Below are 21,259 nucleotides of genomic sequence, written 5' to 3' on the forward strand. Positions count from 1 at the left end.
ACTGAGTGTACCAGCCTGCAATAGATTAATGTGTCCGTCCGACCGTCCACTTTCAATACTTTAACGAAGTGAAATCTCGTGCTGTTGGGTGTAAAATCAGCAGAGACTTGTCCTACCAGCCCACCCTGCAGGGACCTGTTTGTGTTTATGGGTGTTCCTACGTTCACATCTGTGACCAGTATATCGCAGTATAGTGATAGTTTCTTGATACCTATCTGTTAGGGGCTTTGGTAAAAGCTCCGTATGTGAGCCCGACACAAGCAGCCAAAACATCCTTTAATGGAATTGCTTAAACATCCCGATGTAAAAGCCTACTTAAAAGTGGGGCTTTCGTGGGTAAATACTATTACTCTATTGATACTGATCGTGCTTGTTTAAGAGGACAAAAGTTGCGCTCTGAAGCGAGGGAGCTAAAGCAAGATCAAGAGAGATCAGTCCCCTCCGTTGCCCTCATAGTCTGGAACTCCTAGCCTCTGTTCAGGCTCAATGCCTTGTATCTAGGATATATACAACATACATTAACATGAGATGCGGTCGCATTAAGAATATATTTAAATCCATATTGCAAGTGTGTAGACTGCAGCTCATAGAGACAAAATGTAAGCACGTGCTTTCTGAGGGCAACCACGATGAAAGATGCGTCCAGAATTGCATCATTGAGCTACACAACACGAGATCAGCTGAGTGCAAGCTATTTTTGTCGTAACCGAAAGTGAATAATACATGAAATCACACAAACATTAACTATGAAGATAACGGGAAAATGTATCTGGTTCAAATTGTTTCATTCCTACTCTCTGCTAAATTGACATTCTTTATATTCTCATCTGCAAAAAATATATAAAGACACTCCTAATTGAATTGTATTGTTGCTTGGGTTTTATGAAATGTAATAATATCTAGTTAATCTTTATCGCAAAAGGGAGTCAATAGTGATTAAGCTCTTGTTCATAGCGGGCCTAAAATCATCATCAGCCATGATCAATGGACTGCTGGATGAAGACAATCTAAGATATGGGTTAGATTGACTTGCTGCCAACCACTTGTAAATCAATAGTTGATACTATTTTTGTAACAGCCTTGAGACAAGGGTCTTGAGACTCAGTCAAGCTTTCCTAGAGAATACATTATAATAAACTTAATTTGTCCATGTGTAAGTCTGTCAGTCACAGCACTTGGGTGTTCTTTGTTGCAGAATGGCTCTAAAGATAGAGGGCCACGTGGTGTTGATGAACTATGTTTGACATGTGACACAGGATAATGATATTCTTGGTTCTTTCGGTAAAGTCACGTAGAAAGGAAACAATAAAATAATAAAAATATAAAACAATAATAAATATAAAACAATAATAAATATTGTTTCAGACTTTGTTTTATATTTTTATTATTTTATTGTTTCCCTTCTAAAAATATAAAACAATATTTTTTATTGTTTTATATTTTTATTATTTCATTGTTTCCCTTCTACGTGACTTTACCGAAAGAACCAAGAATATGAATCCCTGCAGTCACGAAAGCTTTAAATCACAGGATAATTACTTTGATAATATTCTGGGATTTTTAGGAAAGTCTAAACCTTCTTCCCATTCCTGTATTTGAGTTGAGAATTTGGAATGGTTTTGTAAAATAAAGAAAAATCTAGTCACCAAATGAGGGATAAGTCTCTTGCTGAAGACATGTATGTCGCATTGGTAGTGAAGCTGGAACTTTAAAAAATTATAAGCTGGAATTTGGTTAAATTACGGAAAAAAACTAATTTCATGTCAGGGATTTTGTGCCGTCATCGGTGACCGGGTTAAGATCATGAACTCGCTACTTTTGAGAAGCCGGTTTTAATCATGGGTGGCTGAAATCGAGACTTCAAACCCAGGCTCTTAACGGCACCAGCTTAGTGCTCTGAACCCTTCAGCCAACTCGCTACCTTCCCACCATTATTTACTTTAAAATATATTTACTGTATCACGCATAAAGTTCTGATCAGCATTTTATCAGCTCAATAACGCGCAATGCCATACATACTTGGTTCGAAAATGTAATTCCCCGCCATGCACATTCTACGAAATAAAATGTACGGAGATCTGCATTGTCGCTCGATGTCTATTTGTTGACAAACTTTACCCAAAAAATCTTGCTCGAAAATAAACACCATGAATGTTAAAATTAGTTGAAGGCTCGTGTTTCCTTTTAACAAACGGCAAATACTTTGCAACTCATTTAAACTGACAATTTTCACGTGGACAATACCATTTCCAGCGAAGTGCCGATTGGCATGAGCTGTGGTGCAAATAATTAAAACGGGGATCCACGTTCAATTCACCCCCTCGATTTGTAGCCTGGTGCATAGGGGCTTTATCCCGAAGTTGCACCCGCCTGCACACTCATTAGCCTTCACACTGTGCATTAATGCCCACGACGATTTCTCGTGAACAGTTTCTCAATGCGGTTGGCATTATAGCTGCAGTGGCCTGTCCAATGGCACCGTCTACTGGGACAAACATGTACTTGCATGTGTTTTAAGACCACACGATACCCTCTGGAATATTTTACCTGTGCCTTGGTTTGATGTGTTTTGGTTTGCTCAATAAACATCAGACAACGGGCTGCTTAGGGGTTGCCACGTGTAATTGGCAAGAGCACTCCGTGAACGTCGTGGGGGTTCTGTTTAACGTGTGTTTAAAACGAACGTTGATGGTTAACATGTTTGGAAATCAAATCGGTTGATAAACTCAAAAGTACCGTAATGATGAGACTATCATTGTACCTAGTTCTGAAATATTACCTTCTAGAACCCGATTGGTGCGGTTAGTATGCTGCCTTGGCGGATACACATTGTTTTTCGGACCACAGTGGTTGTTATTTTTATTAAGTGAAGTCTCGGGTCGTGTGTGTAGTGAAGTCTCGGGTCGTGTGTGTAGTGAAGTCTCGGGTTGTGTGTAGTGAAGTCTCGGGTCGTGTGTGAAGTGAAGTCTCGCGTCGTGTGTGAAGTCTCGGGTCGTGTGTGAAGTCTCGGCTGCCCGTGTGTGAAGTGAAGTCTCGGGTTGTGTGTGAAGTGAAGTCTCGGGTTGTGTGTGAAGTGAAGTCTCGCATTGTGTGTGTAGTGAAGTCTCGTGTTGTGTGTGTAGTGAAGTCTCGCGTCGTGTGTGTAGTGAAGTCTCGCGTTGTGTGAAGTGAAGTCTCGGGTTGTGTGTGAAGTGAAGTCTCGGGTTGTGTGTGAAGTGAAGTCTCGCGTTGTGTGTGTAGTGAAGTCTCGCGTTGTGTGTGTAGTGAAGTCTCGCGTTGTGTGTCAAGTGAAGTCTCGCGTCGTGTGTGTAGTGAAGTCTCGCGTCGTGTGTGAAGTGAAGTCTCGAGTCGTGTGAAGTGAAGTCTCGGGTCGTGTGTGAAGTGAAGTCTCGGGTTGTGTGTGAAGTGAAGTCTCGGGTCGTGTGAAGTGAAGTCTCGAGTCGTGTGAAGTGAAGTCTCGGGTTGTGTGAAGTGAAGTCTCGTGTCGTGTGAAGTGAAGTCTCGGGTTGTGTGTGAAGTGAAGTCTCGCGTCGTGTGAAGTGAAGTCTCGGGTCGTGTGTGAAGTGAAGTCTCGCGTTGTGTGTAGTGAAGTCTCGGGTTGTGTGTGAAGTGAAGTCTCGCGACGTGTGTGAAGTGAAGTCTCGGGTTGTGTGTGTAGTGAAGTCTCGGGTTGTGTGTAGTGAAGTCTCGGGTCGTGTGAAGTGAAGTCTCGGGTTGTGTGTAGTGAAGTCTCGGGTCGTGTGTGAAGTGAAGTCTCGCATTGTGTGTAGTGAAGTCTCGCGTTGTGTGAAGTGAAGTCTCGCGTCGTGTGAAGTGAAGTCTCGGGTCGTGTGTGAAGTGAAGTCTCGCGTCGTGTGAAGTGAAGTCTCGGGTCGTGTGTGAAGTGAAGTCTCGCGTTGTGTGTAGTGAAGTCTCGGGTTGTGTGTGAAGTGAAGTCTCGCGACGTGTGTGAAGTGAAGTCTCGGGTTGTGTGTGTAGTGAAGTCTCGGGTTGTGTGTAGTGAAGTCTCGGGTCGTGTGAAGTGAAGTCTCGGGTTGTGTGTAGTGAAGTCTCGGGTCGTGTGTGAAGTGAAGTCTCGCATTGTGTGTAGTGAAGTCTCGCGTTGTGTGAAGTGAAGTCTCGCGTCGTGTGAAGTGAAGTCTCGGGTTGTGTGTAGTGAAGTCTCGGGTCGTGTGTGAAGTCTCGCGTTGTGTGTAGTGAAGTCTCGGGTCGTGTGTAGTGAAGTCTCGGGTTGTGTGTTTAGTGAAGTCTCGCGACGTGTGTGAAGTGAAGTCTCGGGTTGTGTGTGAAGTCTCGGGTCGTGTGTGAAGTCTCGGGTCGTGTGTGAAGTCTCGGGTCGTGTGTGAAGTCTCGGGTCGTGTGTGAAGTCTCGGGTCGTGTGTGAAGTCTCGGGTCGTGTGTAGTTAAGTCTCGCGTCGTGTGTAGTGAAGTCTCGCGTTGTGTGAAGTCTCGGCTGCCCGTGTGTTTGTCCGTGGTCCCCCGCGCAGTGGGGGGCGTGGGAGCATCGCGCAAGCCTCGTCCACTTCCGGCGACGACGTTCCCGACCGTGTTCGTCCGCGTTCCTTCATTGGCCTCCGCTATTTTTTTAGTTTTAAGTTAATTTAAATTAAAATTTCGCTTTCGGAGGCACCCGTCTTGACGTCCATTCCTCACCATGGGCAAGCGGCAGCATCAAAAAGACAAGCTGTGAGTGTTATGCACTACCAGAGGCGCTCACTGTCGATCGGGCCTTGCGGGCCCGAGTCCGGCCCTCAGCGCTTTCCTGGATCGGCTACCGGGATAGAGGCGACGGCCCCGGCAGCGGAGCGACCAGGCCGTCCCGACCCGGTCAATCGGTGTCTCGCGACGATTAAATCGCGCCTTTGACTTTCAATTAAATAGTCAATTATAGTTACAAGTACAGCAGCAATTGTCATCTTGAAATTATACATTGTGTTGTGATTGCAATTCGTGATTAATTACACAATTTGAATTGGCCTCACGTCTCGTAATGAGACAGACGTTCCTATCGAAACCGTAATGTTTCTGGCGCGAGATCGCCTGCCTTTAAGCATCAATTATCCCTAACTCATGATTGTTATTACTCTCTCCTTTGTTCTTTGTGCAGGTACATTACGTGCGCTGAATGGACACATCTGTATGGTGGCAAAAAGCCAGGTAACTCGTGATAATTATCAGCAATATCTTACAATTTATAATGAGGTTAACAAGCATGAAATTCTAACAATGTACACCGCTTTAACCGGGGAAGCTTCGCTTCACTCTTTGAGGGCACTTTTCAGCTGGGTTCTGCAATGGAACGTTGGGCCAATGCCATTAATAATGAGTGTGTGTGTGTGTGGCCTGTGGGAGGAAGCCATGGCATTTGGAGAAAACCCAGAGTTCTGGATATGTTTAATGTATTGCTGTAATGTATTTCCGTCGTCCGCGTGCTGAGCAGTAGGAATGGAATAGGGCATGAATTATTATTTTGATATCGGTTCTTGAGGTCATATGTAAATCAACATTGTAAGAATCAATGCTTTTTCCAGGTGTGTGTGTTTTATTTGCTTAGTTCACGTTACCCATTCACGTAAGATGCTCCCTTTGACCAGAATGTTAAAAAGAAGATTTGAATTGTGAGAGTTTAATTTAATCGACGTGAGGGAGGAAGGGCAAATCATTTTGGTCCCGACTGAACTTGCATAGCATTCCAAGATCTGACATGTTCGAGCACTTTCAAAGTTATTTGTTAGTAGGCTGTATACAACACATCCTAGAATACTTAATATATATCTACAGCGCCTTTGTGTTACACCTTGAATCTACCTATGAATGTTTAACATAAGATGTATTGAATATTTCTCTCTCCAGATGGACCCAAATCGGACTTCCGGAGACTGTCTTTTGATCGCTGTAGGTAAGTAAAGATGGTTTGTAGCGCTCTGCGCAAACCACTTTTCTCACAGCCTTGTCAGATCCTGAGAGAGCGTTTATCCAACTGGTGGATAAAATGTATGACAGTTATCTCTGCAATACACAGAAGCGCACGTGAATGATTATGGGAAGAGCATTTAACGATGATCCTTGAATAATATGTGTTTGTTGTTTCCAGTTTGTCAATGCTGCCCTTTGAGCACCCGATGTGTACACCAGATGGCATCGTCTTTGATTTCATGTGAGTATAGTGTGATATTATAAGCACAGTTCTGTATATATGTGTGTTGAACTTAGTTTAACACGTAGGCTTTCGCGACCAATATTATCCATTAGAGGTTTTTTGGGTTCGATCGCATACATATATTTACGCGATATAACCCAAAAAAAACCTCATTTATTTTGCACCGTACGAAGCCAACCGTGCTAATCAGAGGGGCGACATATTTTTACATTATACTGTTAGGAAGAAGGCAGTGGGCTTCTGATTCAAGCCCACTGCTTCAGATATAAGCACACATGTCCCTATTCTCAAGGAATGTGCAGTACTTATATCTGCCTTCCACTGTATAGAATCCATCTGATTACAGAGGTTAACTCAAAATTCAACATTTTAAAGATAAATAAAATCTGCCAGAATTCAATTCAGGGGTTATAGGGTGATATGTAGCCAATGTGTTTTCTCTCATTTTGTGTGTTTGTGAAATACATTGATACTTTGGTTTTGCCTGAATATAATTAAAAGCATTTGTTTTACAAACTGTAGATTAGTGTGTTTGTTTTTAAAATTTGCGCTCAAATATATTTTACGGTTTTACATAAACCATCGATTTTCAATTTTGTCCAATTGGCAAAAAATGACAGGCATGCCTTCCAACCTTAAATGGACTTTATGTTGACATTCGAGTGTGATTATTTTTTTGACAGGAACATCTTTCCTTGGATCAAGAAGTACGGAACGCATCCCAGCACTGGGGAGGTAGAAGTATATTCATTTTCGATTTGATAAAAACAACTTTCATATTTCAATACGTTGCAAGGACACTTCATATGTTTTCCTTTAAACCATCATTAACCTTCAAATGATAAATGCTCAGATAAATGTTAAATATGCTTATCTTGCTGTTTTTGTAGAAACTGGATATAAAGTCTCTCATCAAGCTTAATTTCCACAAGAACGCAGATGGTAAGAAACTCGAATGAGAATAAATAATTATTTGTGATGTGATGTTTGTCAAGTTTAATAGCACATCCACATTTTATTCTCCCCAGAATGAAAGTAAATGTCTGTTTTTTTCATACGTTGGACTGAGAAAAGACAGTTATTCTTAAATAGTACACCATGTGAAATAGTACACGACATGCTGTTCTAGTCCATAGCCCTGGAGAGGCTCTAAACACGTTGAACCAATGTGGCAAGACTTCAGCTCAACTTGACCCCACTCAATATTCAGAAGCTTTATCTGTCATTACAAATTCTTTGTAACGTTAGCAGCATTGAAGTACAAAATGACAAGGAATGGCTGTGGGTTCATCAAAATCACATTGGTGCAATAGATAGGTGCAAGACATGGTCACGCATATTACACTTGCATTCATTGTGTGAGGGCAGTACATTTAGTAAAATTACCAAATAAATGTTAGACAGAAAATTTCTGGTAATATCTTGATGCTCTTTTCATAGACCTATCATTGTGCATGAAATTGTCATGGTATTTGTATACATTAACATATGTTTTTTAGTCAAAACATAAATATAGTTAATCATTAATTATCTCTCCAGGGAAATACAGCTGCCCAGTGCTGTTCAACGTCTTCACTGACAACTCTCACATTGTGGCGATCAAGACGACGGGGAATGTCTTTTCCTACGAAGTGAGCAACTGTATTGCATAGGTGTCGCTAAAGAGCAAAGTGGGTAACTTCATGCCTGCTCTGTGACTCCGCATGTATGGTTATAATTGAAGTCCCCTGATCGCTGAAACTTGAAGGCACAGTTGTGTTTTTACTTTGGTGTTTTGCTGTACTTAGTCACATTTTCTGTTACTTATGCTTACACCTCGCAGACATCAAGCACCTATTCTCTTGGTATCTGTTCCAATCACACTTTTCGCTCACACTCCCACTCTCTACACTCTTCTGTTCCAATCACACTTTTCGCTCACACTCCCACTCTCTACACTCTTCGCTAGCTTTAAGTCAGTGTTTTTCAGCCGGCAGTGCTAATGTTGCAGGCAGTAATTCACAAGTTCTATCATTGCGTTATGCAGAAACTACAAAATAAATAAGTAATGTATAATGCTACCAATTTGAAATTAATGCATTTTTAGTCCGGTGTATTCTATTTTCATATGCCACCACTGCGGCATTGGTATCTAAAAATATTAACAAATACTGCTCTTGTTAACCATACTATACTGTACGTACAGAAATGAAATGGCGTGTGTGGAACCTGTTTTACAGGCTGTTGATAAGCTGAACATCAAGGGAAAGAACTTTTTGGAGCTGATAACAAATGAGCCGTTCACCAGGAAGGACATCATCACTCTGCAGGTGACGTGATGTCGTGTGTAACTTGGAAATTTTGCCCGTCAAATGCAAATGCCTTGGTTTGGTTGAAACAGTATTGTCTGGGTGTACTGTGCGACGCATTGTGAGGCCGTCTCTGTGAATTCAACCACTGTTGAGATGACCGGTGTAATTTAACCTTCACTGTGCTCTGTTCTTCCCTCCCACAGGACCCACAACACCTTGACAAGTTCAACTTGACTAACATGCACCACATCAAACACAAGCTCAAAATACCAGATGAAGGTGCCCAACACTTTTGTTATTATTTTCACCGTTACCTTGTACGGTTGTGCTCAATGCATATTGAACAAAGTTTTTTGACAAAATAACATGAATACGTTACTTTAACAATTGCTGCACCGTTGGTTTATTTTCATCATGAATTTTGAGGGGAAAAATCAACATGGCAATATGTTGATCTACCCCATTATCTTTGTCATTGTAGACTATGTTGAATTGTATGGTGATCTTTGTAGTTTAGCCCCTACGTGGTGACTGAAATTGCTGATGCCTTATCAGTCAGGATTCAATGAATTCTCAACACGCATTGGAATTGGCCAAGCATTTGAAAACAGTACCCACCTGTAAAATAGTGAAATTCAATGACGGTTTCCTCGATGTGTTCATTAAGATCACTTGTTGGGGCAATGCACATCTACATGACATGGTCATAAATTTGTACAAGGGTTGGCAATCGTTTGTGTGTTTCTATATCGGACAAACCAATGCCAAATCACCAGTTACCCAGGGCTATGTTGTAGCACCAGCTATTGCCAACAGAGGATCCTGCAGCAAAATCCATTGTCGCACTATGCTTCTATGCAGTCATGTCTATACTACCTGCCTTCAACATACACTAACTAGTATGGTAAAGTAAGGTCAAACATCTCCCACGACTGACACAGACTCGGTAGTCCTTTGTCCTGCAGTAGATGGATCAAGGGCTGTAAATTACTATTGAAACTAACAGCCTCTTATTATTCTGCAATTGTTTAAATTACATAGACCATAGAGGCAGAACTATTCACGCCTCTGACCCACATGCCGCTGGGAGTCCCTCATCCAGCAATGGATGGACATTAACATGCTGCAGAAAGTTTATTGTGCCGTTAACACCGTCCGTATGTTTTTGTTTAGTTTGTTTATGAATGTACTTGTCCATAGCTGACAAGTGGGTCACATGCAGATGATAGGTTATAGGTCAGGATTGAGCCGAGGTCATGATCGGTCAATTTGCTTCTTACGCTCGTGTGCATCGCCGCAGAGGATGAGCAGGCGCGGCAGAAGCCAGACTACCATCTAAAGTCGACGAACCAGGAGACCCGCGAGACGCTGGCCGAGCTGTACCGCGAATACAAGGGGGACAAGCTGCTGGCCTCCACCGCCCCACTGCCCAACAAGAAGATTGCCGACAAGTTCAACGAGGTGAGGGCCTGCGGTTGCACGCACGTATATATATACAACATAGATCCCTTATGCCGCTATATGCACTGTCTGGGCCAGTACTGTTAGTGAGCACCTATGATTAAGACCAGCTTAGCACTACAAAATGCTGGTGTGGACAGAACTACGTACGGCTGCTTTTGTCTCCCCGGCGATTATTTTATAAAGGCTGAGTCAACCTAGGGGAGGTCAAACACAATTTCTGATACCACTTGTCACTGATGTTAGCCTTGTCGAGGAATTGAACTCGGGTAACCAGGTTAGTCATGCAGTACACACACCACTGCAGGTCATGCAAATCAAACAACAACAGCTGCTATTCCCCAGAAAAGTGACGGTGATGTCACCACAGCACTTGTGCCTGGCTAGGCACACTTTGAGGCCACTTGAAATGTCGCAAATGAAATGCACAAGTCGTTGACTTGGCTTAAATGACTCTCTGGTATGGTGTTTATACATTAGCACTGGGGAGACAGAGGTGCCCAGGGTGTGGTGTTGGCCAGACAACCCCCTAGTGTGCCATTCTGGACTTTTTTCGGGTTTCGTTACCAGCATTTGCTGCAACTTTCTAGATAGGGTATACACAGGATATTTGTTTCTTGCAATCCAAAAAGAAACACAACAGTATGCTGTGAAATACTGCATGCGTAGATTCGTTTGGAGAGTTCTGCTGAAAGTGCTCCAACATACACATAAATCAGGAGCCAACAACTGTGTGTGTATTTGACCATCATGCACTATTAAAATAATATCTGGTTGAAATGATCATAATTGATGCACTCTAACGCAATCCCATGATGCGCGTCGCGTGGTTTTATATCGGGTTAATGTGAAATTGTGAATCAATCAGGGATGAGGTAATGGCTGTGCCTCTCCCAGCCTCTGGTCACAACAACCCTGACGCACAATCTGTCATCTATGTATGACCTGTAGGGGTCAGTGTGCGGTCAGAATGTGTATTTGTCTATGTTCCCACACATTCTTTGAGCCTCTGTTTTCCCTTTTGGAATTGTTGGGTTTTGATTTCTTAGCCAGAACTTATATAAACAGAATTTTGTTATTTTTTTGATGCTACCTTGCACACATAAAATCAGTAACTTGATGCGAAGACATTCTGGAAAGCGTTTAGGTGACCTTACGTGGTGCACGGCTTAAGAGGCCTGTAGGAATACTATGTGTCGATTACCAGCAATATCAGGGTGTGATACTAAACACCCCAGGAAACAAATAAACTCCTCCAACCATCTGCTCGCTAATTAATACTTAATACGCATCAGTTATACTCATCTGGCTGGAAATGGGACCTTGCGGCAGAGGCTGCGCTCACACAGTGCGTGCCAATGTCTCTTGTGCTGTTGGGGACGCTATATTGTGTACGGTAGGTCGGCGTAGTGTGGCGATTGCCACCCAGAGCCACCACTTCATGCGCCAAGCCATGAAATGAGTGCGCACTTAAGAGCCACCTCGCCTTGAAGATTACTGATACGAGGCTTTTCATCCATCACGCGTTACGATAATTGGTGCGGCGGTTAATGTGGTGGAAGCGCGTTTAGTATAACGCGGTTTCTAATACGTGCGCTACATCCTCTGAATATAGCGCAGTGCAGCACAGTTTCAGTTTTAATTTATTAGGTATAGCCCAGTGAGCCATGCAGCTCTTGACTCGGGTGCAACCGCAACAAACAAAAAGATAAACAAAGAACATCTTAAAGTGACGACGTGCAACAGAAACATCCAGGAAAAACCAGCAAATCTTCCAGAAAAAAATCACTGTACATCAACGTTGTGTGCAAAAATCCCAGTGGGATGCAAGTCAAGCAGTAATAACCATAAGGCAATTTAGATTAAAGGTATCAGGCTAACTCCGTACTTCAACAAACAAACATGGCTTAACCATATGTTTTCAAAATCAAAATCTATAAAAACAATGTAACAATGATCATAGGAACTTTGATTCAAATTGAACAATAAACGATATACAGTGAGGGAAGAAAGTATTTGATCCCCTGCTGATTTTGTACGTTTGCCCACTGACAAAGAAAGTATCAGTCTATAATTTTAATGGTAGGTTTATTTGAACAGTGAGAGATAGAATAACAACAAAAAAATCCAGAAAAATGCATGTCAAAAATGTTATAAATTGATTTGCATTTTAATGAGGGAAATAAGTATTTGACCCCCTCTCAATCAGAAAGATTTCTGGCTCCCAGGTGTCTTTTATACAGGTAACGAGCTGAGATTAGGAGCACACTCTTAAAGGGAGTGCTCCTAATCTCAGCTTGTTACCTGTATAAAAGACACGTGTCCACAGAAGCAATCAATCAATCAGATTCCAAACTCTCCACCATGGCCAAGACCAAAGAGCTCTCCAAGGATGTCAGGTCCAAGATTGTAGACCTACACAAGGCTGGAATGGGCTACAAGACCATTTCCAAGCAGCTTCGTGAGAAGGTGACAACAGTTGGTATGATTATTCGCAAATGGAAGACACACAAAAGAACTGTCAATCTCCCTCGGCCTGGGGCTCTATACAAGATCTCACCTCGTGGAGTTGCAATGATCATGAGAATGGTGAGGAATCAGCCCAGAACTACACAGGAGAATCTTGTCAATGATCTCAAGGCAGGTGGGACCATAGTCACCAAGAAAACAATTGGTAACACACTACGCCGTGAAGGACTGAAATCCTGCAGCGCCCGCAAGGTCCCCCTGCTCAAGAAAGCACATATACATGCCCGTCTGAAGTTTGCCAATGAACATCTGAATGATTCAGAGGACAACTGGGTGAAAGTGTTGTGGTCAGATGAGACCAAAATGGAGCTCTTTGGCATCAACTCAACTCGCCGTGTTTGGAGGAGGAGGAGTGCTGCCTATGACCCCAAGAACACCATCCCCACTGTCAAACATGGAGGTGGAAACATGCTTTGGGGGTGTTTTTCTGCTAAGGGGACAGGACAACTTCACCGCATCAAAGGGACGATGGACGGGGCTATGTACCGTCAAATCTTGGGTGAGAACCTCCTTCCCTCAGCCAGGGCATTGAAAATGGGTCGTGGATGGGTATTCCAGCATGACAATGACCAAAAACACACGGCCAAGGCAATAAAGGAGTGGCTCAAGAAGAAGCACATTAAGGTCCTGGAGTGGCCTAGCCAGTCTACAGACCTTAATCCCATAGAAAATCTGTGGAGGGAGCTGAAGGTTCGAGTTGCCAAACGTCAGCCTTGAAACCTTAATGACTTGGAGAAGATCTGCAAAGAGGAGTGGGACAAAATCCCTCCTGAGATGTGTGCAAACCTGGTGGCCAACTACAAGAAACGTCTGACCTCTGTGATTGCCAACAAGGGTTTTGCCACCAAGTACTAAGTCATGTTTTGCAGAGGGGCAAATACTTTTTTCCCTCATTAAAATGCAAATCAATTTATAACATTTTTGACATGCGTTTTTCTGGATTTTGTTGTTGTTATTCTGTCTCTCACTGTTCAAATAAACCTACCATTAAAATTATAGACTGATCATTTCTTTGTCAGTGGGCCAACGTACAAAATCAGCAGGGGATCAAATACTTTTTTTCCCTCACTGTACATAACATGTACGAGCCATCTTTGCAGCCATAGCTGGCAGCATGAGTCACTCCATAACAGCAGGAGTATCAACATTTTTCAATGCACCTTTAAAGATCAGCACACTATAATCAAAACTCAAGATCATACTTTGCAGCGGAAATACGGAGAGATGCATTTGATTTCAGGCCACTGCATAGCAGTGGCAGCGGGGGGTGTACAGCTCCTCAAGAGCAGTTTTGAGTGCAGATCTCACAGGAAATTATCCAAGTTGCAGTTTATTGGCGATAGCATTCCAGACCCTGGGGGCATCAACAGCAAAGGACCTTCTTCCAGTATTTGTATGGCAATAACGAATGTGAAGCTGGTAAATGAGCTAGGACCTTAGGTCACATTTATTCTTCAAAACAGTGAGGAGATCCAGCAGGTAGTCTGCTGATTTTTTTGTAAGTACATCGTGAATAAATAAGATCTGATGCACAAGCTGTCGATCATTAAGAGATGTTAAGTTTGACCCAATGTAGAGATCGCAGTGTTGGGTCCTATATGGGCAGTTCAATGCAAATCTTAAGGCCGAGTGATAAATTGGGTCAAGCTTCTTCAGTACTGGGGGCTGATTTATATACGATGTCACAGTAATCAAGTAGAGGATGTATGGTAGCTTTTATCAATTCCAAACGGAACATAGGGAGGAAGCAATGATTCTGTCGATACAGAAAACAATTTTTTATTTTGTCTTTTTACCAATATAATCAATGTGATCTTGAAAATTCAGTTTTGAATCAAAGATGACCCCAAGATACTTATAGATCTTAACGTGCTCTTTTTGATAATTATTTGAGGAATGTAATGGGGGAAAAATTACTTCCTGCTTTAGTCCTGGTGAGAAGCATAGCACCTTGCTTTTGGAGGTATTCAGGACTAGTTTAAGAGCAACTAGCTGATGTTGTAGTTTGTTGAAATCAGCCTGGAGCTTAGCAATCACGTTATCCAGAGAGCAGCCAGCAGTAATCAGTATCGTGTCATCTGAAAACAGATTTACTCTGGAATGATCCAGGTCAGTGCCCAAGTCATTGACATACAGAGAGAACAAGAGGGGGCCGAGGATGGAACCCTGTGGAACCCCTTTTGTTATCTTAACACTGTTTGACCTCCAACCATCTAGGAATACTGTTTGGGTGCGAGAAGAGAGGTAATTTTTTTACCATTCCAAACGGAGGCAACTTAGTTTACTAAGCAGGGGCTTTGGACAAGTCAAGAAAAAGGCTGGTGCAGTACTGCTTATTATTAATGCTACTGTAAATGTGATTTAGAGAGTCTAATGCAGCAGATGTGGTGCTGTATTTTTTTTCAGAACCCAGATTGGTTTCGATGTAAGAGATTGTTGTCAGGTAGGAAACTGCTAATTTGGTGGTTCAATAATTTTTCCAAAAATGTCATCAACAGGGATAATTGAGATAGGTCGGTAGTTATTTGGATCATCTTTAGGGGCCCCCTTTGTGAAGTGGACGAACGTAGGAATGTTTCCACACACGTGCCCTGCGCAGCATAACGTATCCATCAAGTAAAAGGAAAGCTTTAAAGTGCATATTTGCTGTTTTCAGACATTGTAAATATTTTGTGCGCAAGTTATTCTCAATACTCCTTGTAAGACACCCAGACAATTCATATGTTGGGCATGAATATAGGGCCATAAATTGGTGAGATAAAAATATATCTTAATTTGCTGGATAAAAGCATAAGAAAGGGATAAACTGTCATTGTAACACACAGCTGAAGTGTGTAGCAGTTGTAATTTTCCGTAATGTATTTCTTATTTTAAAAGTATTTTGTGTAAATGTATTCCATGTGACCTTACCTCTTTAATCAAGTAAGAGCCCGTTAAGACCAGCAGTTGATATTTTCAAGGGAGACCTGCTTGTCCACAAGTTAGAGGCAATCCCCTCTTTGAGTGAATGAAATAATGAAATAGTTGTTTGCTGCAATTCAAAAGTGTTGAATAAAGCGGCGACGTGATCTCTCACGGTGAGGGCAGCAACCATCACTGAACATGTCATCTTGGTTGAATTGCTTTGACCTCTGACCCTAAATTGAGGTTGCAGTAAAGGCAGGTCGGGCAGAACTTGAAATGTAGAAAATAAAAGCTCTTGCAGGACACTAGACAATGATCCCCCATATAGGCTTACATACTTTTGGGGCAAGTGCTCCTAGCGAGCACCTATGAGGGCTGGATCAGCACACGAGGGGTTGGGTGGCCAGCACAACGCCTTCCCGCCTTTGTTTCCCTCGTATCAATGTTTACATACCACTCCAGGTATTCAATTGAGGCAGAGTCGACCTAAGGGAGGGCCCAAGACAGGTTGAATTAGTGGTCACCGGTGTTGGCCATGATTGGGAATTTTACTCGGGTCGTCTGGTTTGCACCGCAGCGCAATGACATGTACACGTGCTGTGCTTGTGGATGTGTTATTGTCGTACGATTAGTTGTTTAGAAGGGGAAAAGGCAGTTTGTACGTGTGTTTTTGTCCGCTTCTTTATGCGTTACATCTTGAAATGGCCGCTCGCTGGCCCAAAGTTTACCTTGTTATTCAAACTTCGTTTAAAAACATTGTACTAAATACAAATAAGGCTTGGTAACAAAATGAATAGGAGCATTTAATGATACCCCCCCCCCACCTCCACAGTAATTCAATAAATTGCTTCGATTAAGGATTGCTATTTGATTTAAGAATAAAGTTAGTTGTTTACATTGTGGCTTTTGGGTGACATGAGTCCTGTACATACAAAATAAGTACCGAAAAACATCCATTCTTACATGCAATTATCTTGAGCTTAAGCATTGATATTATTGGATTGATACATTGTTATATCTCTACATGTGATGCAATTACAGCAATGCCTAAGCAAATGGGTGAAATGGTCACGAACACATCATATGGATATGTTCGTGACCATGTCTCCTTGTGACAGCAGAGTATTTTTAGTATTATTCCCATGTTTAGCCATTATATGGGGTTGTAGGGTGATGAATGGACATCCGGTTCGTAAAAAAAATAATCAAATAATTTTCTATATAGCTTGAGCCTACAATTTCCTTTTTACGGTGTAGTCATAACAGTGTGCCAATGTTCACTCGTACTTCCACACTTATAAGTGAATTCGATGGTTTGAATCTTTATACTGTCACGTATTTGTATATCAAATATGGATACTTCTTTAAACCATTTTCATTAATTGCACTATAAAGACTTGATCATTACGTCCCTTGCATAAGGAGTTAAGTAAAAGTAAGTGCACATTAGTGTTTTAATTGATGCTTTAATGGGCAAGTTAATCAGCCACTGTATGTATTATCACTGGGTTAGGATGACTAGATACGTTTTACCAACACTTATCTATGGAATCAGTCTTTTTCATCGCACCGCTGCGTTTTCAGTGAAATCGCCCTATAAATGGGCCCACCCCGTCAGATCTTGGAAGCCAAGCAGGGCTGAGCATGGAGAGTTGCTTACATGGATGACCACCATGCATCAAACAAGCATTGTAGGATACTGCGTAGCTACATTCTCAGCAGAGTACGTTGCAGCAATGCCTGTTGATATGCTGTTCTGTGCTCACCCTCCCCTCCTCAAGCTGCACTGATAAGAGCAAATGATAACCCCCACAATGCCGTACAATGTTAGGAGGGCCTCGTTCAGCTGTACATGCTCAAGTACTGATTTGTGTGTGTGTGTGTGAAATGAGTGGCAGGCATGCATCATTGCATTATTTTGAGAGTTCGATTTTTCAAGCAAAGGTCAAAAATACTTGAAATACAATTTTGACCTGTGCAGGAGCGTTGAATAAACCGTGAATAGTGTGTTAACATAGGGTGAATACTATAGATCATTTGGTACATTAATTCAACAAAATCAATATACAATACGTTCATTTCAAAAAGCTATGTTTTCTATAATGTATATAGCAGAGACAGTTTGCTTTTCCCTGAGGCAGACTTTCACATGTCAATATCTGATGTGTAGTATACACCTACCGCTATTTATATATATTTATGTATATTGAAGTTTTTTTTCGCATCGTACGTAGTCAACCGTGCTATATATGTGTTGAAAAAGGACAACAAATAGTGTTAGAATTATTACACAAACACATAAGCACACTGTCCTGAAGGTATTACCTTGCTTTCCGGTTAACAGGTTCATTCAATCATACTGCCGCATGTGTTTTATTTGCACAAAAGTCCATAAGAATTATCATCTTCCTCTGTTGCCCCCATTGTTTGGAACTCCCCCCAACCATCAGCACTTTCGACTCCCCTTTCCACATTCAAGTCCTGACTCAAGACATGACTATATACCTCTGCTTATACCACTGTTTCTATACAGCACTTTGAGATGTGGTCACCTATGTACACTATGTACATCCGAATTGTATAAGAAGTGCACGTCTGTTCATAACGGTGAAATGTGAAGGGAGTGAGAGCACGAACACCCAATCAGCCGTGTATTCTCCGTGCCGGCCTTCGTGTATTTTTGTCCACGTGCTAATCACCGTAAGCCCATTTACAGAGCTCAGCGGCAACAACCTCATGGCGACCTTCTCTAAATCATTGCGTAACCTTGCACCGGCAGGGATCGATTCGGCATGTGGTGGTGGTGGTGGTGGTTGTTGTCAGCGATGGTGGCGTAGGCTGTTGGCGGTGCTGCTACTGCACAACAGTGGCTTCCCTCGTAAGGAATGGCACTGCATGGCCGTAAATAATGCATGGCGCAATACGTGTTGTACCGCATGCAGGAGCTCTGCATGTTAAGTGAGGTTCGGGGCTTATGAATGCTGATGAAAATGTACGCTCAGGGCCACTAGCAGCAGCTAGTAATAAAAGGAGGGAATGCGGATACAGTTTTTATGAAAGATAAAAAAAAATAAACGCGCGCACGTGGTGCTTCTGGGCCGTTTACACGTCGCGTGTATTTAGTTCCGTTGCGGTAAGCGAACAAACACAACAAAACTGTATGCTGTGTACAGTGTGCATCCCACTGTGCGTTGTGATATTTGTTAATGGTATGCTGTACAAATGTGTGTCAAGAATGTTTATGAGTGTGTGTGTGTGAGTGTGTGTGTGAGTGAGTGTGTGTGTGAGTGTGTGTATGTGTGTGTGAGTAGTGGGGAGCGATAGTGTAGCGGTTAGCGCGCTGCGCTATGAACCCGGCGACACAGGTTCGATTCCCGCTCGCGGCCAACACCAGTGACGATTATCTTAACCGGTCCCGGGCCTCCCCTAGGTCGACTCAGCCTCAAATGAGTACCTGGTGCAGTGTGTAAACATTGCCACTAGGGAGACAAAGGCGGTCGGGCGTGGTGCTGGCCACCCACCCCCTCGTGTACCGTTCCGGTCTTCATAGGTGCTCGCTAAAAGCACTTGCCCCTACAGTCTGTTCAGGCTATATGGGGGATCTTTGTGTGTGTGAGTGTGTGCTTGCCTGCATGTCGAGTGTACCAGCTCGGTGGATTTTGGGGGCTTTTGTTTCCCAGACAGCCATGAGGCCTCAAGCTGTATTGCCAACGCTTTCCAACGTTATATTTGTTCGTGCAGAATTTTCATCGACTCCTAAGACATTATTCCTTGGAAATGTGTATAGTGACTGTCATGCCATACCAAAATATGCCATACTCTTTTGATGCTCATGAAGACGGTGATGAGAATGATTAACATAACATTGTTATGCTAATTGACCAATCATTCTTGCAATGCATATTCATAAACCAGCCATTCTATTTAGAAATGTGTCATTTCATTTCAATTAGTTCGTGGAGAGGTCTGAGCAAATTAAATTTTGACCACTTGGGTCTTAATTGGGTTGTGGTAAAAAATATGATCATTGGTTCCAAGTTTTCAAGGCCTGTTGCTGCAATAGAAAAAAGGTGTCGCACCATTCGAGGATGTAATTGCCCCACAAATGTTTTGCAAAAAAATATAAATCAGTGGCAGGAAGCCCATTGACATTCAATGGTAATATATTACCTTGAGGGAGTTTATTTGTACCCCGGCAAATTCAAGATTTTAATTAGATTAATGTAACAGATTATGAATGCACGATTAAACAGTTACACAAAAACACTTAATAACACAACTGCACAATATTTAGTGCTCCAATGTTTAAAAGTACGTTCCTTAGGCAAGTTTAACTGTTGACCTATACGGTGCACTCATTACGCACAAAGTGCTTGCCACAAATGAACCACAATACCTTGCTGATCTCGTCAAGGGGCATAAACTATCACGCGAACTCTCACGGTCATCCTCGCAGCGGCTACTGGCTGGCCATCGAACAAAGACGGTCACCGCATCGCGCGCTTTCAGATGCGCTTCTGCGGCCGTTCGGAACTCCCTTCCTTCCGATATTAGGTAGCCACTGGATTGTAAACTAATTTCTTTTGAACTGCTCTTTGTGATTTGTTTGTTGTCCTTCCCCCGCACCTCCCATTCTCATGGTCGGCTACGTACGGTGCGAAAAAAGTTCAACATATGTACATACGTACGTTGTGAAAGTGGCAGCTGTTGAAAGTTGCTACCTGAATGGCAGAGTGATTCCACTGACATCACTGCGCGTTCGTCAGAAACAATTGCGGGCTGTGTTGCGCCCATCCGTTTTATGATTTAGAATGTTGACCCATTTCACGTACTGGGCTGATTTAAATGGCAGATGAGATGAGCATTGCCAGGCCAATCAAGCCTAATTATCTGAAGTATCGCCTCAAAGAGCAAAACATTTATTAATTATTTCTACCTCGCTCATGTTAAAATACATATCATTAGCTTTCAAATGACAGCTGGGTCATTTTGAACCAAACCACTGGAATATTTTTTCCTTCTCCCCTTTTGATCTCTTGCCTTCAATCTCACCAAGAGTACACAATCGTGCCAAGCCCTCTTTATCTCATCACATTATCTTTCAAAAAGTGTACCTTTCATGTTAACTACCTTGAATAGACCTTCCCACTGAGTTAGATGTAAGCTGAAATAGAATACTGAAAGCAAGATCGCTGTACAGAAGGGTGGGATGCATCCCATCCACACAACAGAAGTGTTTATGAATTTAAATGTTGCTTTTTATGATGCTGCTCATTTAGTATCTTACAATCAGCACCTTTATTAGTGTACATGTAATTCCATAATACTCGTCTACATTTTACGACTTGTCCACAGACTGAGGGTTCACACTGACTTGCGGTGGCTAGAGTTTGTGAGCTTGCATGGTCATGTAGTCTGTTTGACCTTAATGTGACCTCCATCGCAGTCTGCTCAGTGAACAGGAATCACTGGGAGATTGCACATACCGGACATTTGTTTCAGGCTTGAATGGCCTTCACGGTTATTTCCTTTGACTGTAATCATTCTGAGTTGGATACTTTGAACCATTGAAGGGGTTGCAGTTACCAATAACCATGGCATGCAGACTAGATTTTTTTTGTGAGGTGAGGCATTTTTCCCAAGTTGTTATCCCTATTGCACTGTCAGTGTCATATCGTGGAACTGAGTGTCAATTTGGATATCTCAGAGAGCAGTAGTAACCCTTCGTATTGGAGAGCAGCCCACAGAGACAGATAGCACAGAGATAACTCTGAGATCCCATTTCAAGTGATCTCTAGCATGTGGGGGAGAGGGGGTGGAAAGCAATGGTTGTCACATGTTATTGAGCCATTTTCAATTATCAGAGCTGGAATTTAGCTTGATTAAGTGCAGAAGGACTGTGATATATTGTTCT

At 42.4% G+C, this 21,259-nt stretch overlaps 1 protein-coding gene across 1 annotated transcript in view; it reads left to right on the forward strand.

The window, feature by feature from the left end:
• Positions 1–4,520: 4,520 nt before the first annotated feature.
• The window catches only part of PPIL2 (peptidylprolyl isomerase like 2), a 52,509-nt gene continuing 35,770 nt past the window's right edge, over positions 4,521–21,259 (forward strand). The window contains exons 1-10 of the mRNA XM_032946986.2: positions 4,521–4,686; positions 5,108–5,157; positions 5,854–5,899; positions 6,095–6,157; positions 6,844–6,895; positions 7,051–7,102; positions 7,700–7,791; positions 8,380–8,469; positions 8,655–8,730; positions 9,752–9,912. Coding sequence (XP_032802877.1) covers positions 4,655–4,686; positions 5,108–5,157; positions 5,854–5,899; positions 6,095–6,157; positions 6,844–6,895; positions 7,051–7,102; positions 7,700–7,791; positions 8,380–8,469; positions 8,655–8,730; positions 9,752–9,912 — 714 coding nt within the window. The 5' untranslated portion in view covers positions 4,521–4,654. The remainder of the gene's footprint in view (positions 4,687–5,107; positions 5,158–5,853; positions 5,900–6,094; positions 6,158–6,843; positions 6,896–7,050; positions 7,103–7,699; positions 7,792–8,379; positions 8,470–8,654; positions 8,731–9,751; positions 9,913–21,259) is intronic.

The sequence above is a fragment of the Petromyzon marinus genome, chromosome 5 (assembly GCF_048934315.1).
Source record: "Petromyzon marinus isolate PM22_M1 ecotype Great Lakes invasive population chromosome 5, UKy_Petmar_22M1.pri1.0, whole genome shotgun sequence".
In the NCBI taxonomy this organism is placed as follows: Eukaryota; Metazoa; Chordata; class Hyperoartia; order Petromyzontiformes; family Petromyzontidae; genus Petromyzon; species Petromyzon marinus.